Source organism: Gallinula chloropus, assembly GCF_964237585.1.
Source record: "Gallinula chloropus genome assembly, chromosome: 7".
Classification (NCBI taxonomy): domain Eukaryota; kingdom Metazoa; phylum Chordata; class Aves; order Gruiformes; family Rallidae; genus Gallinula; species Gallinula chloropus.
The window spans coordinates 19,717,044-19,736,558 of NC_140092.1; the positions used below are offsets into that span (position 1 = coordinate 19,717,044).

The following is a 19,515-nucleotide window of genomic DNA, read 5'->3' on the forward strand; positions in this document are numbered from 1 at the left end:
GCCATACTGGCAAACCATTTTACTGAAGTCAACAGGTATGCCTAAACATGCTTCCAAAACAAACAGCAAAAGCATCAAAAGCCCATGTGCATATCCTGTTTTGAAAGCACATTATACTAAAGAGAAAGAAAGCAAAGAATCAAGAAACCCAAAAAAAACCCTTCTAAAAAACTCTTCAGTACATGAATATTAAACCCATACAACTGTCAAAATACAAATCCAAGTTTCATCCACGAATAGCAACTCAGAACTAGCAATGTGTTTGCACAATACATCTCACCAGTCAGATAACCCAATGCATTACAAAGCATTAGCAGATAGAGGAAAATTTTATAAATAAATTTTACATTGTTTTTGTGGGCTGTTTTTTTATTTCCTATAAACTAATGGAAAACAGAAATGTGCTATGAACCTAGAAATTAGAAATATACTTCTTGTTATGTCAAAACAAAGGTCAAAATCCAGAGACTACAGTGATTCTAGCAGAAGCACTGCTATTTTAAACTGGAACGTTCAATCACTACTTTTGATATACAGAAAGCCACTACTCCACTGCCAACTACTGAGCACTTCTACCACCTTTATCAAAACAAAGCTTTGGGAGCAGCTGGGCAGATAACACAGTTCCCACTGAACAGAGGTGTTCTTTCAGGTGTACATCTGAAATACAGAGTCAGTAATGCTTTGTTGCTATTACAGGTTCCAGATGGAGGCTGCCTCATGAAAGTCCATGGCTTTTATACCTACCCACACCCGCTTATGAACATCAAAACAGCTGCTCTATGTTCTAGGTGAAACATAGTCCAAATGGTCAGTAAACTCTGAACAAAATGCTAAGAATAACATAAACTAAAAAAGCCACCCTAAGTTAAACTAAATAAGCCAGCTCCCTCCTAAGAGAGGTACCATACAGAACAGACATTGTAATCTCCTACTGAGTGCTATCAGTGCTGACCAACAGCCAAGAGATCCTTGGGGCAGTCACTATGATGTTTTTAGGTGAGGGAAAAAAAAAAAAGAATCAAAAAATCCAAGATCCAGATATGCTTTCAGCAATGATTAACCAAAAAATATCTGGATAGAGCACAAGTCCACTCCCTGCAGAGCATACACAAAAGTTATAAATATCTGAAGTAACACTCAAAGAAGGGTATATGATTTTTGATTGAAAATTACAAGATTTCTACATAACATGGTAAAGGAAATAGCACTAGAACTACAAGATATTACTTCAAGAAACGGTACATAAAATTACCATGATACTTACCACTGTGAAATTCATAACCTTCAAAATCCATATTGTCATTGCTAAGTTAACAATCATGGTAACCAACAGCAGAAGGACAAAGAAGTATAAGCACCTCTTTCGCCATCCATAAATCCCTACTGGGTAAAACTGAGGATGTTCAGTCCTTGGAAGGCTGTTCTGTTGTGTTGCTAATATATACTGCTCTCGTGTCATCTGGAAAAGAAAGACATAAAAGTAAGCAAATGAGAAGTCTGTTTTCAAGAACATAGAAAAAAATAAGTTTCTATGAGCACAGAGGGGATGCATTCATTCAGCGTAAACCACGTCAATCTTATTTTTACTAGGTACGTAGTAAGATTTTTGTATGTTTCATTAGTTTGAAGTAAACATCTGGTTTAATATTTCAAATTGGATTCACATTTTTAATTTATGAATAAGCAGCTATAAAAATCCTAGTGTAATCCATATATGTATGTATTTTACATTCTATTTCTGAAGACTGTTTTTTTGTCATTTAAGAGGTTATTCAGGAAAATTTGGGTTTGGGGGAAAAAAATCATGTAACTATTTTGGTACTGGTTGTGACTGAGTGAAAGGCAGTTCTCTTCATTGTAGCTTGTAGCTAAAACCAGTACGCTCTTTCAAACAGAAAACCCTATTTTTTCTAGAAATACATGTCATAATATTCTTTTATTGTACTTAGTAAATTAAACAAATAATTTATGCAACTATACATACACCCATATTTTACATAAAGGTACGTCATTCTGTAGACTATATTTTACACAAAAAAGGCACAACAAATCCCTTCAAAGCTTTAATTTGGCTCATGAGAAGATACGGATACTTCCATCATCTGTTGGTTTCCTAAACCAGTTTAAGTTCTTTTGGCATACAAGTAACAGTAATTGTTTGCAAACTGATGAAAGAAGATAAAATGAATACAATTCTTTACAGCAAAAATGTTTACCACTTAACTTTTTTTACATTCTTAACACTCTTTTACAGATATTTACATCAATAGTCAGTTGTCACATTGCCTTTAGACTGGAAGGTATTTACTGTTCTTCATGACTTAAAAATGAAATTAAGGCAAACTAGTTCTGTTTATGTAAAAGTTCTTTCTGAAACAGGCTCATTAAAAGGTTGATTTAATAAGACTTTGTGCTCAGGAAACAAAAACTCCAAAACACAAACCAAAAAAATACCAAAACCAAACAAAACCCCACAAATTTATAAACCAGGCAGAATGATTGGTTTGATGATTAAAAGCTCTGCACTTTTCACTAAAAAGAAAGTTTAAAATCCACAATTATGGGTCAGTTGATTGAATTAGAAATAAAAAAACCCCAGTTTTATTCAGTTTGAAGCATCAAACAAATGTTGATTTAGAAAGATTTTTAAATTGTAAATTTGTTTATGACAACACATAAACCTGCTGCCTGCTGTCCAGCTAGTTCCTGAGCCATGGCCCTCCCTGGCCAACTTTCCCATCTTATATAGTGAGCATGATGTCACATGGTATGGAATATCCCCCTGGCCAGGTTTGAGCCAGCTGTCCTGGCCATATCCCCTCCCAGCTTCTTGTGCACCTCTTGGAGAAATTTCATGCCTCCTCAGAGGCAGGGCCTGGGAATCTGCAAAGTCCTTGACTTAACTGTAAACACTGCTTAGCAACAACTAAACATTGGTGTGTTATCAACAATATTTTCATATGATTAGATGCAAAGGACAGCATTATACAAGCTGCTCAGCCTAAAATTAGCTCTACCCTAGCTGAAACCAGGGCAAAGACATAAAGAAATTTTAAAGTATAAAAATACAGTATGACAGACCCAGTAATGATTCAGGTTGGTAAGGAATATATTGGTAATCAGATGAAGAGTAGAGGCAAAGAGATAGAAGAAAAACTATAGCTACCAGGGAAAATTCTTCGCACCAGCATTCAGAGAAAAACAAAAGAAAAAGGCAAAAAGCATTCTGCTCATAACTACACATCGCTCAGGACATCATATAGATGATTTACCAGAACCAGCTGGCTCTCTCCACTCATCCTGACAGTAACACGGCCTCTGGCCAGCAGCTCATGCTGTGGACAGCTCTCTTTCTGTATGACACTACAGCAGGTCATTCATTTTGTTTCCACTCTACACAGTATGTGGCATTAATTAAGCGTACAGTTGAAATATTGTTTTACTGTTTTCTTTATAGACTTTAGCTGGAGGTTTCCCATATGTACTGAAAAATGTATCACACAGAGCAGGAAGTGCTATAAGAATTCTAACATTTCTTACACAGCAAATACACAAGTACTTCATAAAGTTACACCCCAACCTTGACTCTAAAATCAAGAATGGGGATGAAATCAATGAGGAGTTCTTTACAACTGTAAATAGAAAGATGGCATGCAACTGGCTTATATCTCTTGAAAAGGGCCTTGTGAATAAAAGGATAGATTTTCTTGGAAAGTTTTTAAATGCCAGACAGCTGTATACAAAGCTCTTGCTGTCACGTCCAGCATGTGTTGAAGCAGCCAAATTGTTTCTTCTCTTCTGCAAGAGCTTGGTACTCTACAATTGATTTCCAAAAAATAATAGAAAAAGATGGTATCATCTTGAGTTAGTGGGGATCATATTAACTACTGTGAATAGACTGACAAGATAGTAGAGCTGCATTCTCAGATAATTAAATATTGGAGAGTGAAGTTTCTTCTGAAAACATCTTTATCTAGGAAACAACTGACACCTGCAAAGTCTTTTCCTTATGGTATTAGCCATTCATACCTTTCTAAAGGCAGCCAAAAGCATGTCAGCAACTGATCCTGGTGTAAATGATCACTGGGCAACAAATTGTTGGCCAGATATAAAAGCCACATCACATTATTGTACATTACTGGCAATAGAAATCTGCAAATTCTTATTGCCGTGATGGACAATTTTACCGTTATCAGATATTCTTATGTTTAGTATAATTGAGGTCAATCTCTGCTAAAACCACTACGTTAATTCAAAAGCATTGTGAAAGTACGGTCCTTCTGAGACCCACACTAGGGTATGTCACAGAACCACAGAAAACTTGAGGTTGGAAAGCATCTCTAGAGGTCATCTAGTCTAACCCCCTACTCAAGCAGGGCTACATAGAGCAGGTTGCTCAGGACCATATCCAACTGGCTTTTTAATATCTTCAAGGTAGGAAACTCCACAACCTCTCAGGTCAACTTGTGCCAGTGCTCAGAGTCCCTCACAGTAAAAAAGCATTTCCTGATGTTCAGAGAGAACCCCCTGTGGTTCAGTTTTTGCTAACTGCCCCTTATCCGGTCATTAGGCACCATTGAAAGGAGTCTGTTTCCATTCTCTTTGCACCTCCCCTTTGAGTATCTCTACACATATATAAGATCCCACTGAACCTTCCCTAGGCTAAAAGTCTCTCTCAGTCCATCTCAGCTTTTCCTCATAGAAGAGATGCTCTAGTATCTTAGCCATTTTCCTGGACCTTCACTGAACTGTCTCCAGCATGTGGATATCTTTCCTCTAATGGGAATCCCATAACTAGACATGGTACCCGAGGTGTGGCCTCACTGGTGCTGATCAAGAGAAAAGATTGCCTTCCTCAACCTGCTGGTAACACTCCTGATGCTGCCCACAGCCACAGAAGACCAGGCCTTCTTTGTGGCCTGACACATTGCTGTTGCATGTTCTATGTTCTGCTGAAAAATACTACAAGTTGGGATACACAGACCACTTGTTTTTAAAAAAGCACTTAATCCTAAAATTAATCTCTTCAGGTACTGATTGCTCAGTAGAAAGTATTTACATTAAGTAGCCCCTCAGTCAAGCATTAAGGACCACTAAGATTCTGGAAAAACCTTATGCTCCATATTTTATGTTAGCTATGTCTAGGCCACATCCTAATCAGTACCCCATTACAGTGAAAGATGATTCAGGTGAGACTTCTCTCATTCAGTCTTCAATTTCTAACTTGAAAAACTTAGTTCCAGATTGACTGCACAGGGTCCAACTGCTTCTGCCAGGAAAAGGTGCCAAATCTGAGGGTCTTCAAGATTCTAATGCAAGAGTTTGATGTCTTTTTGGTTCAGACATGGATTTTTGCTCTGGCCACCTGCAGAAACAGAGGTGCAACTGTATTCAAAACTCCGAAATAATGATTCTTAACCAACACATTTGGAAACCCCTTTGAACCCCTGAAAATCTAAAGGAAAGAACATGCAAGTAACTTCACCATCAAGACATACATATAGTCAGTTGATTACATTATTTATGTGGTTTGAAGTTTCAAAATTCAGAAGAATTTGAGTTTTTTTCTTCTTGGCCACAAAGAACAGTTCTGACATCAGTGTCAGCAAGGCTTAAGTCAGCATGCCTTTACTGACAGTTTGCTTGGCTTTATGTTGTCAATTAGAATTCTATTTTTTTGCTAAGTCAATACAATTAGATTACTACAGAGACTTCATTACAGCCACAGGCAGGACAGCAGCTGAGGTACACAATTTTCTCCCTATGATGCCAGTACTCACTAAATCGTTATCGGAACAATTGTCTATAAAAGGACAATAAATGTTTGCATCTTGAATATTGTTCTCCAATAAAATTATCACTTCACAAAAATGGATACCAGTAAGCTGATACTATTACCATTATTACTTAGAACATTTATGGCTGTTCTGTGTTTAACATATTTAATTGTAATGTTCACTGCACAATGAAGTTCACAGCATGTTAACAGGAATAAATAATCATGTAATGAATAGAATCATATTTTCCCACTATTCTGTGACTTGAAATGTTTTCTAATAGTAACATGTTATAATGAATTCTTCAGTAGGCTGGATTCAAATATCTCTCAGGCTATATTTTGTAATTAGAATAATTCCAGTATACTTTTGGTGTATTTTTAAAGAAGCTTTTGTTTCAGAAGCTTACTTTTTACTTCACTTTATATAGCTTTATAATCATTTAAAGTTGCATGCTGTGTTTTAGAATAACTTTTGAGGTGTTCTATCTAGCTACACTGTCAACATCATATATTATAAAGACAATCTTAATTAAACTAGGTGAGCTCATAAGCAGTTTAGTAGCACCAATACAAGATTTTAAAAAGCTGAGTTGCACACTTGAACTATGTCCTTTTTAACTAGTTTGTTCCTACCTGTAAATTGAAACTCATGTGGTGGGGTAATCACGTATTCCACAAGCAAAGAACAGGAGAGAGATGGGAAATGTGAAACAAATAATGAATTGCAGAAAGATGAAGAACAAGCTTTTAAGCGCTGTTCTTTTTCCTCTTATTTGCACTCATGGGTAGTAGTGCAACTCTGCTGTATGGCTTGGAAACAAATGCTTACATATCTAAAGCCACAGTCATGTCTCTGCTGGCCTAACATGTACATATCTGTTAATTCAAATTAAAAAAATATGGGCCAGATATTAAGGACTACAGAATGAACCACACTGAACAAGTGCCATGATATGAAGAACAGGAATATGCCTTAAAAAGATAATGATTACATTTTAGATTTGACCTGTACATGTTGAGCTTATTCTGTAAGAAGACAATACCATATCCCAAAGTGACAGTGACTGTTTAATTCACCAGTTTGATCTTAATGTGAATTTGATGATCTAGATTCAAAATGAATCAGATTCCTCATCCTTTCAGACGATTTCTTAATTAACAGTAACTATAATGATATCGATATGCAAATGTCTTGTTTTTACATGAACATAAGCATGGATCAAATTTTACTGCTATCCACTGCTCTAAAAATATAAACTGTATTTAATCTGTCTGCTTGATAGAGAACAGCCACAAAATAGAAAAAATATCTTAATAGAAGATGATACATAACACAGCCAGAATTAGATTTAAAAATACATAAATAGCTCATTTTATGGCACATACCAACATATGGTCCTGCTCCAGTCTAAAAGAACAAAATTTAATAATTAAAAGAGGAAATGTGTTTTACCGTGGGAAAAATATTAACATTTGGTTATCACCGTTTTTCTGAGAACACTCATGGTCAACCCCAAGATTAAAATTCTCTGAGAATATTTTAATGAAATTATATTGATGGGACTGGTTGGAGAAACAAAAAAATGGATGCTGATTTCAGTTATTAATCTGTAATTTGGCCCCATATTTCAGATGATACCATAAAGTAAGGGAAAACACTTGAGTTTTTTGTGCAGACAGCAGGAATCTAAAATGAAATTACAATTCCATTGCTTTAGTTTACATGTTCTTAATTTAATATGATATACAGGACCACGTTCCCCAAGTTGTCTTCCCTTTTGCCTTCAGCATTTCCTCATGGATGTAACTGTTCCCTGTGATTAGTAGTCTCATAATTTATAAATGTGGTTTCACAGTGATGGACTGTACCTGAGTGTGCCTATTTATAAACAACAGCCATGGCATTTTAATGCTGTAACAAGTCCTCTTATCTTTCCAGCACCCACATGACCAATGACATCTCACACAAAAGATCCTATACCAATAGATGATGAACATGAAGTGCAATCTGTAAAACTTTCAAGTGAGAGTAACCTTCAGAATCATCTTCCTCAATGATCTGAAAAAAGCACTAAATACAACAGCAAACTAACATCTGCCTTTTTATTACATGCAACTTGAAAGTATTGTTTGCTGCACTTTTAATGCTATGTTTAATAACTAAACAATTTAGTTCTGTATTTTAAAAAGCAAAACAATTTTTATTTTCTTTTCAGATTTTAGTTAATATTTTGTGAAGAAACACAAAAGGTACATTTGAAAGCTTGTAAATTACCTAAGAGCCCAACGAGAAAGCATTTTGACAAAATTTTCTAAACCTATTTTAAATGTGGATGACAGCATTAAAAACACAATATTCTTTTGGAAAAGGAATCCTTAACTTTTAAATCATCTTGGCAAAATTTTTACCTTGGAATTTTTTTCCCCCCAAAACCAGAAGTATATGCTTTATTGTTATAATTATCTCCACATTTTTACTTTCTCCACTCCATTTCTGTTTGCATTTTCTCATTCCAGAAAATACACGCAGAAATACATTCATTCCCTAACAGTTAACCTCTTTAGATTTAGCAGGATAAAAAGCACTGAGGACAGAAGCTCGTCCACAGGAGTTGCTTCCATATTGAGCAGGGGAAGGGTTCCAAGAACTTGCTAATAATGAAGATATGTAATATCTAATGATTAAATGTCGTATTTTCTCAGGCATATGAACTTGTCCAATCTTTCTTCCTTTTTTTTCCTTCCTTTATTTCTTTAGTAATCAAAAAAAAAATGGTGCCAACATCATGGGTTGAACAATAGAACTGAACTCAATACCTGGGGCAAAATTCTATCTTCAAAGTTACTTGTAATCACTGTTGGAAGAATGGAAGACAAAATAACTTTTCTTCTCTAGAACGATACCAAGGCAGCTTTATGAATAGACAGTGGGCAGCTGGCTGTCCCTGCAAGAAGCTAGGGTCAGCAAAAGAGACAACTGACTAACATGACACTTGATTTACTAGAGACCATGTACTGAGATGTCATTACTTAGTATGATTCTTGTGAACATGATATTCAAGGGAGATTAGGTACAGCAAAGAGAGACAAACTCCTTAATGATGTGGAAGAAGAAAAAGCCTGGAAAGTAAAGATTTTTTTAAGATGCTAGTGTGGAGACAGCTACAAAAAGACAGAACAATGAACAAACATCCTCCAGAAGTCCAATTTAGCCTTATCAGTGATACAGACTGGAATATATAACTAATTAGATATTCATGGACAAGGGAGAAAAAGACTACTTAATGAGCTGTGAGGAAGACTGGCGTAATTCAATCAGTACAGTTATGCAAAGGAAGAATCTATGGAAAGAAAAATACCCAGAAAAGGAGAAGGGATAGCACTGTGACTCAAGAAGCACCATATTTTGCAGTAAACAAAGAACTGGGAGAGAAGCCAAACATTCACTGTTAAAACTGGCAAAAATAAGGTAATTCTCTGTGTGTTTTGGGAAGACAGCTAGCACATCAGCAGAAAACACCTTTGCCTACCCTAGAAATTGGCCGTGATTGTCAAAAAACACGAAGCTATTCTTACTGCACACAATCTAGGAAATTCATGAAATTCCAGGAGTCAGCAAAAATCTTCAACAGCACAATAATTTATTTTTTTTTAAAGGGAAGAGTTTATTTCTTCATTAGTTTGCCTTTACCACCCTATTGCACTTGTCTTATCAGTACCAAAAGCCTCTGCACTTTCCTTTATTTAAAGTCTGTCAGGTTAATAAACAATGTATGTTATGCTTCAGGGTTAATTTGTTTAGTGTAAACTCACCAGTAATTAAGAATCATTAAGAACCAGAGGAACACTCTCACCAGCATCTCAACATGGATGAACAACTTTGTAAGTGTAGCAGAGACAAGATACCTGAAGTACGGTGGAACCAGAAAATAATCTCCTATTGTATCAACTAACCAAACCCATGTTTGCATCAATGAATCAAGCTTTCTAATTAGAAACATACAGAACAGTTCCTCTCTTACCTGTAGTGATTAACAATGTATAAAGGCAGAGTTTGAAACATGCAATTCAGCATACTGAAATTCTTTCTCTATATTGTATTTCTGATGACAAATGTTCTCTACAAAGGATTCCTAAATTTTATATTTCTGATCAACAGACTTACTGATAGTTGATATTAAGTCTGAAAATTGAGCCTTTAGCACTGAAGAAAATTCCTACTGTACCGATACATTTTTTCCTCAGCAACATTCATTTTTGGTGGATGTATCCTATTTCTCCATCTATTATCTCCTTTTTAGTGCAAACTTCCTGTGATACAGCCTTTGAAGACTTCCTGCTTCCAGACACTAATGGAACAGATCTCAAGACCCTAGGGCCACTCCACAACACACTCCAGCTCTGTGGAAAGCTAATTCCTCACTGACTCCTGCATATTACCGAGGCAGTTATCCCTTTTTAGAAAACAACCTCATCATTGCCTCAACACCAGCCATTATCCCTGTAAAGCTCTTTTTCATCTGCTAAAACAAAAGGGAACCTAGAATTTTTAGGGTTCCAAATGTTTTGATTCCTTGCAAAAGCATAATAAACACAGTGAAAATAATAAATGCTTATAATTATTTTATTGATTCAACATCCTTAATTATCTGAATTGTTTTAGGGATTCTGATCAGAATTCTCCCAGAAATTAAATATCCCAATTCTCATCCCTCCTTCCCAACCTGTGACTTCTTATTCAGAGCAAGACATTTTTTTTCTCTCTGGCATAGAGTAATTTAAAAGATTTTATAAGCAGCACCAGTAGCAGACACCTAATTCCTCAGGCAAGTGACTCACAGGTAAGCAGTATTTTTCTAGTGGAACAAGCAGCGGGTAATTATTTTACAGTGTGAATAAATGAATCTCCGTGTCTTTCTAAATCTAGATGTACCATATGACAGACTACATGACATAGCATATGACATCCACCATACAGTGACTTAATAAAAAAGACTGATTTTTCACCTTACATTTCTTCAAATTAACCAAACAAGCTGTTTCACAAATGCTTTGCATCCAGCCTATGTGTCATTAAGAGAAATGCTTTTTTGGACACCTGAAAAACTGCTTGGGACTGCAGAAATTCAAAATCCTATCTTCTTTATGAGTTCTGCAAAATATTAGGAAATTAACAATTAATGTGAGAAATCTCCATAATTTCTGTTGGATTATGACATCCATATCTAATTCATGGCCTGTGGTCTGAGTCCCATGCAACTTCACTTAAAGCAGCCCTATCCAAAAACTATCCCCTCCCTAATTTCTAATTTCTCAGCCTCCCATCTCTTTAAGTAACCCATGACCAGGCTTAAAAGCCCTTTTGATCTTTATTTACTTCTAGCATTATGATTCAAAAAAATTAATTTGCTGGAGACATAACCAGCATTTTGTCAAGCAGGATTACATGCAACTAGAGAATCAGCATCCTCACTAATTGCAAGAACTGCTAGAGGCTAAACAATACCATACTGCAAAACTTCAAAGTCACATCTCTAATCTTACCTTTTCTAGCCCAATTAAGTTATAAAAACCATAGTATTTTATAACAAAATCTAAAACATTCCATTATCCTCCTTATAGAAAGGCAGAAATGAAAAACATTAGCCAAATAATGCATTACTGGAAGGCACACTGGTAACTCTGGAAAACAAAGCCCAAAACTTTTAAATAAGCAGAAGAGTATCAAAGTTCTAAATAAAAAATTTACTTTCCTGAACTGAAGACAGCAGTAAAAGCGGAACCTGGAACATGTAGATGCATTACTCTAAACTTATTTTACTGATGCTGGGAAAACATCTGTCCTTTGTAAAATAGTTAACTACTACTAATTATTAGATATATCATTTATACAGCAGTTACATGAGGAAACTCATATTAGCTGAAAAAATAATTAAAATAGTACTGCAGTTTTGGGATCAAAGGGGATAAGAATGTAGACTGTGTTTTTCAATTTTGACCAGATTGTTTTAAAATGTAGAACTATGTAAGTACAGAAAAGAAGTTGGCAAACAAAATTGCACAGACTAATCCATAACAGACTATTTTCATGAAGCCTTAACTTTATTTGCATGGGGCTCTTTTGATGCATGACATAAATACATCATCAGATACAGGATCTATTTGATGAACATCAACATGTTGTGAAACCTTATTCAACAGTAAACCTCCAAATGAGCAATCAGCACAGCGTAGCATCACTATGACTCCAGATTCCTGATTTTGGTTTTGTTTTCAATTTTGATCTCATGAAACACCATGAAAAAATCATTCCTATGAAGTTAGGTAAAGGAATAGTTAAGAGAGGCTGCAGAAATTCAAATAAAGCATAGAAAATGTACATCTCAGAGAATCATGGGAATTATACTGAGCTTTTGATGAAGAACAGTGGAGTAGACCTAAGAAAATAAGCAACAACCTAAACACTTGATTAATTTAGGGAGTGTTGTTTAGCAGAAACATTGGTCAACAATCAGGATCCTTTCAAAAAGTATTTAACAACTGAGGAAAGAGAAGTAAAATGCAAACACTTCACATACATGTTTCAAGGAATAACTGGTTTTCTAATGAAATGCAAAATGGAAAATAACAAGCTAAAAATTAAGAATAGAACTAGGAACAATACGCAAACATGGTGTCATGAAAGATTTACAACAGTGCTTATAAAGACTTTGCAAAACTAATTTCCAGTGGATTAGATATGACATCATATAAGGATGTTTTGCTGAATTGATTAGGAAATTACCTGACTGGACTCAGCAATTGGGAGTCTCTCTCTTTTACTTAACATTCTCATTAAAAACTTCAGAGAATGGGTACACAGCGTCATTTATGCACAAAAAGCCAGTGAAGATAAAGAAGTTGTGTTCACAGAACTTCAAAAATCCTACATTTATGAATGCTAAACTAACCATACAGCATTTTTGCATTTCAAAATGCAAGCTAGTTCTCAGAAACTGAGAATAAATTCAGTTGTTAAGAGGGAAAAATAATTTCAGAACTAATCAAAGGAGCCAGGAAAAAGGTAAGGCTGGTGGTGAACAGGAAAAAGGTAAGTGGAGCCAGGAGGGTTTAGCACAGACAAGAGGAGCAATCACTTTCAAAACTCATAGTCAGTAGTATCACATTGTAGAGAAGGGTAAGAATACTACTCCTACATCTCAGAGAAGTCAGAACTTTGAATACTGCATTTCTGATACCTCACAAAGGAAAAAAGATTAGGAACAAATGGACTGATAAAAAAAAAAAGATAGATGGGAATTATCTTTGGCTTCTAAAGTGAGTATTAAGAGTCAGTCAGTTTCTGCACACAGATTCTTGCTAGTGGAAATACAACAATTACTCTGTTTCTTAATTCTGAAAAAGGGCTTTGCCTTACATACTCAGCACTAGAAACTGCTAGTGGAATAGTGAAGCACTGCACAGCTACTTCTTAGGCTGCCTGATGAAGCACAATTCCTCTTCAAACCATCTTAGTGTACGTAAAGCTTTCTTTGAGATCTGCCAAAATAGTCTAGACTTCTTCCCATCTGAAGCCTCTACCCCTATAACCAGGCACAATGCCTTCAGTCAACTCCAACCTCATCCACATTTGTACACCAAGCACATGTTCAGCCATCAGTGGCTTCATTTTTTTTCACTAAGCCGCCTTAGGAAAATGTAATAAAATATTGACAGTAAGTACTACAAATGCACATGTGACAAAGAGAAATGTCAAATCCAAGGTACTGTTTTTCCCTGAGCCTGCAATGCCATTCATTATGAGACAAGTAATTTTCCACAGTACATGTGTAAACTTATAATGTGTACAAGTAGGCTGGAAAAGTAACACGTACCTCTTCAGAACTCTATGACTGGGTAAGAGTTTTTATTCAAAACACAGCAAGACAGTGAGAAATCAAGCCCTTTTGGAATTATAAGGCCTAAAAGGCAATTAATTTGCTTACAAGAACAAAGGTATAAAACCAATTCATTTTATTTTTTTTTTACCTCCAAATATAGGCTCACTGCTTTTTTTTTAGAGCAATACAACTTCGCTTTTGCAGTAAATATTTCAAACCAAAATTTTAGTGATGTTTTGGCCTGCTAAATTAAATAAAATCTTTGTGCACTATGTTATACTATTCCCATTTTCATATACCTAGACTGAAATCAAACATTTATAGTGCATAAATCAAAGTAGCAGAAAAAAAAAAGCACAGGAACCACTATCATTCATAATAGGTTTCCCTCAGAGAGCTTAGATTGATCTTCTTGTTTATGTAAGAAGCATCTCATTTTATCATTGGGGCTCTTAAATTTCAGACAGACCAAAAAAATGAAACTGCCAAGTTTTTCCCTGAGCCCTCTGTATGGGAAGATATTTTTCAACCAGTGAATACAAAAATTTCTCTTCTGGGGTCCTCATTGTCTCTATTATACTTAGTGGAGGAGAATGTGAACTACTGCTATTTAAGCTTGTATCAATTTAAGGATGAGAAGCATTGTTTCTGAAATTTCTCTGATCTAATATGGATAAAAGTTAGAAAGAACAAGAAATTTTAAAAATCTTTATGCTTAAAGGAGACACTTATTGCATCCTTTAATTATAATTAGCTTCAATTACAAAGTATCTATTACCAAAAGAAAATTAAATAGCTCTACTTTATTAGAAAATACCACTGAAGTACTCTACTCTCTGAAACACTGGCAAAATTGGTTAGCAAAAACTTTTACCTCTACTTTGTGTCTTATGCATTCACGCCCTATACAGTGAGTCATTCTTGCCTGAAAAGCCAAGTTTCTGGCACATCACCTCATGGGTGTCCATGGGAAATATTTTCAAGGCAATCTGGCATGCATGTAACTAAACATAGGGCCTCTGTCCTAGAGAGAGGAATGAATTTAATATTGCAGTTTAAATTTCTAGGTCACGTATATAAGCATACTCTGATTATCTAGTTCCTTGGAAACCCAGTTCTATCTAAAGACAAAGATAACATTCTTATTTAACAAATTCCTTTTTAAGCAGAAATTCTCCTTTCTACTCTTTTCATTACGAGGCAGATTCTTCAAAGTGTAAGAATTGCTCTCTGCAAAAATATATTTATATTTGCTTTGTATTTTTCAGTAAAGATTTCCTGCTGCAACTTCATTCACTGTACCGTTTGTTCATTTAAATAATTTATCATATTATTCACCCAAGACTGGTGATAGAGCCTTACAATACAAAAGAAAGATACTAAAGGTATCTACAGATTGTGATGAGCTTGAATAAACAGAGGAATCAAGTTCCCCATGGCATCAGCACAGGCATGACAAAAGCGTGATCAATCCCAGTCAACAGGGGTTTAGGAAAGGCAAGTCCTGCCAAACTAACCTGACCACCTTCTATGACAAGGTGACTCATTTAGTGAATGAGGGAAAGGCTGTGGATGTAGTGTACGTGGACTTCAGCAGAGCCTTTGACACCATCACAGCATTCTGACTGAGAAACTGGCTACCACTGGCCTGGACCGGTGCACCCTCTGCTGAATTAAAAACTGGCTGGATGGCTGGCCCAAAGTAAATGGAACAAAATCCAGCTGGAGGCCGGTCATGACTATTTCTAAACCAGTGGGGAAAAAAATTAAGATGTCACTGAGTAGTGAGGATTCATGCCTAAATATGCACGCAAACCTGGTTGATACTGAATCTAACAAGCCATTTTAGAGTCCTACACAAACAGCCTATCTCATTTAGTCATCCAAGTTGCAGGAACATGCAGTAGAAAGGACAACTAGAAGACTGAAATTAAATGGGCAGACATTCTTCTGGATGCAATCCTTGTACACTACTTATGCACTCCTTGTCAGTCTAAATGAGACATAAACAAAACATATGTTTCTCTTTAGAAAAGAAAGAAGCCATGACTTGCTTAGCCTGCCTAACTCTACCTATGGCATCACACACTGGGAAACCCTCCACTGTGTATTTTCTACACTCCATAATACAAAAACTGTAAAATACACATTAGGTGTTTGCAATTAGTGTGCCATAAAATGAGTTATGTGTGCTATAAAGGTAACAATGCTGAGGGGAAAAAAAAAGGGGGGAAACATGAAAAGGGTGAACCAGGAAGCTTACTTATGAGAATTAGGAAACATTACAGGTAAGAAAAGCAGCAAGCTGATTCTACTGCAAGAGTGACAGAGCGTGCTGTTACTCACTGTTGAAGAGATGCCTGAACTTAAAATCAGTATTCAACAGAGTTCCAGTATCATCTCCACAGTCCATATCGTACTTATGACACACTGGGAATTGATTTTTGTTTGCGTGCTACTGAAGTTTCTGTGTTAGATAACACATGTTAGTAAAATGCAATTATATGTATAGGTCTGTTTAAAACATGCAGGAAGCACAATTACAGTACACTCTCAGAAACCTCTAATAGCAATGTTTCACTACAAAATACAATTTTTTTTGTAGATGCTCATCATCTCTTCACTATTCACATGGATAATATGAATAGATGGATACACAAGGGAGCTGTTAAGACCTATTGTGATTTTAATCAGTATAAAATTTAGTTTTCCTTTTTAATTAGTTGCTTTAAACAGTAAGTACATCCAAACTAAAATTTCTGAAGTTAATTAGCTTACAACCTATGGATTTCTATGTACTTCACAGACATTCCAAACATAGAAGTATCTCTCAAAAGCATGACTATAATGTTATTACTGTGGATAATCACCATTCTGCAGTACTTAAAAACTCCCTCCTTATAGAGATTTCTTCTGAGCTTATAACTCATGACTTCTGTTTAAAAAATAGATATAATTAATATTTTTATACAGTGATTAAGTGTTATAACACCTTAAGATATCCCAGTGTTGCAAAAAGTATTTCATTCAGTACAAACTACTGGCAGGAGGACAAGAGGATCCTTAGCTCCTCAAACACAGGTCACCCACTCCATCCCTTCTTAGCCATATTATTGCACTGATCACTGTTGTCATTTGAGCAAAAATTTACCTATTCTCAGAAAAATAAGGAAGCAGTGAAAAAAGGAGACAAGAAGTATAGGAGAGAACTATGTGCCCAACATCAATTAATTAGTTGTCACATTTAATTTAGGATACATTTATCCCTAATAAGGTCTGCCAACCAAGAATATAGTTTCAAATGGTCTGGAAGTGCAAATCTAACCTCAATCTCTAGCCCTATTTCAGAGACATCAGCATCTCCTTTTTTTTTTTTTTTAAATTATCTTATTTTGCATGAAAGCTCCCAAATATAAAGACTGGGTCTTTTCAAACAACATTTACATGATTCAGAAAAAAAGTGTTTATTTAAAAAAAACACCTCACCAACAAAACACCCCACAAATCAAATGACAAAAAATGTTTCAGAAATAACTGATTCTTTTATCACAAAGGAATGTACTCACCACAGAATATATTTACCCTCCTATGAGGGGATAAACACTGATAAAATTATTATTAATAATAAAATTCTACCATTTCCTCAATTGAGTATGGATTGGAAGATATTTTGAAGCTACCAGCTGTCATATATATAATAAAATAGATTCCATTATTAATTGATCTTTTTCTAAAATACACAGTAAATTAGAATTACTTTGAATATAAATTTATCATCATAAAAAAAAGGACTGTAACATTATGTTAATCTTAACTTTAAATTACCTGCTCTTCCTTTATTTTCTGTTTATTTTGTAAGCATGTTAAAATCCATCTTTTTTTGAACTATTCCTCTCATTCAGTAGTTTGATTTCGGTGTGGAGTTAATATATTCTTATGTTTACTTCTAACTGAACTGTAATTTCATTTTTTCCATTGTGAGCTAAGGTGACAGGATTTTTGGAAGCTGAAGTTAGTTCCTGCCTCTCTGTTTTATTTCTTGAAGGAAGATCCTAAAGTAGGTGCTTCATTTTTTTTTTTTTTAGATTAAACTGCATTCTCAAGTAACTTTCTTAGAAAAAGGAGCAAACAGGGACCTAGTGCCTGACATCACAAAGGGATGAAGAGTTACTCTTAACTTTTTTTGATTCCATGGTGGGGGAGGTTGCGGGGGGGGGGAGGCGGGGCGGAGGGTTGTGGTTTGGTTTTGTGGGTTTTTTAGAGGGGGATGTTATTTGTTTTGTTTGGGTTTAATAATTACTATGAAGCCTAACAACGTTGATTAGGAAATAGCTCCTTATTTTCAACTGAAAGTTCATCCAGAAAGATGTGTGTCATATGATGAACTGATGAACTGACTTCAGAATTTCAAGCAGTATTTTAGGAAGAGCTGTATCCATTTTCCTATTATGTGGCATTTGCTGTACTGCAAATGTTTCTTCTTCCCATCTAAGTCTTCTCAAGTTAACTTCAAAGAGAGACTTGAAAGCTAATGGATTTCTTTCTAGCTGCATTAGTATTTGCTTGCTTGAATTATTGTGTTGTGTTGTATTTGACAGCAAAATTACCTCTTGTCATTAGTTATGACAAACTCTTTTAATTTATGCTCTACTTTCATTCTGCTAATATTTCAGACAGATGTACATGATTTCATGAAGCTGTACACCAGGTGCTGCATAAAGTAAAATGAAATAATTTGTTGCTTCTTCCACCTCATCTTTTGTACAACTTCGGCTTTAAAGAGAAATGAAATGGTATTTACAGGCATTTTACCCCAACATGGTCTGTACTTACTTTCTCCTTAATATGATCATAACTTTAAAAAATGAATACACGGCCCTAGTATTCCATTTCACAGATATCTACTGTCCTACAAAACTGTATTTGTTAATGGGAGTGTCTAGCTAGTTAGTGCCTATATCAACATGCTAAAGTTTGAAATATGGACCTATTTCTTCTCCTTGCAACATCAAAAGCTTGTCACAGGCAGAACCATAGCTCATATGTGGGGTATCCCCTTGAAGATTATGCTTACATGAAATGTTTTCAAATATCTGAAAGAGCAGCATTTATCCAAGGAGCTTTGATAGCTATCAAAGATTAAAATCCTCTTTATTAAATAACTATTAATTTTATCATTTTTAATACCAATATTATCACCATTCCGTTACTAACTACTATCATAAAAGGATTTGAAACTTAAATGCAATATAGAATTACAAAGAATTAATCACTACAGAGAATGTTCTCTGCATTTTTTGCTTCATTAAACACATAAAAGAAGGTTTGAAATTCAACATCCATAGTTCAAATTTCACCTAAAAACTCTCACGTTCCTTGGAACTTCCCATTAACAAATCAGTCATTACCTCGTACTTTCCAGAATAACCAATACTCATGGAAATTCACTAGATGACTTAGACAACAGAGAAAAAAAATAAAAATGACTGAAACACCTTAACATGCAAACTTTTTACCTACAGAACAAAGGCAAGTAGGAAGCTACATGGAGACTGACACATTCAGCCAAAATGAACCTACATAACACAGCTCCATCTCCAACTTTAAAATGTACAATGACAAAAAGAATTACCCTGAGCAGTAGTTTAATTTGAAGCTAATCAGTACTGGAGTGCCATCACAATAACCTATTTCACCAGTCTAACCTATGTTGTCCACCAGACAAAAGTGAGTTTAACACTTCAAAAGCAACTCTTAGAACTGTATATTGGTACTCATTCTCCAATGAAAGAACTTGGTTTTAATTAAAATTAGCCTTCTAGAGTATTGCTCACAAATGTGATCACATAAAAT

At 35.3% G+C, this 19,515-nt stretch overlaps 1 protein-coding gene across 3 annotated transcripts in view; it reads right to left on the reverse strand.

Moving 5' to 3' along the window:
* Window positions 1-19,515, reverse strand: part of SGCZ (sarcoglycan zeta) — a gene marked incomplete at both ends in the record, with an annotated part of 428,666 nt that overhangs the window by 196,699 nt on the left and 212,452 nt on the right. For all 3 annotated transcript variants that reach the window (XM_084267065.1, XM_084267066.1, XM_084267064.1), the window contains one exon: window positions 1,268-1,462. In XM_084267065.1, the coding sequence (XP_084123191.1) occupies window positions 1,268-1,462 (195 nt within the window). The remainder of the gene's footprint in view (window positions 1-1,267; window positions 1,463-19,515) is intronic.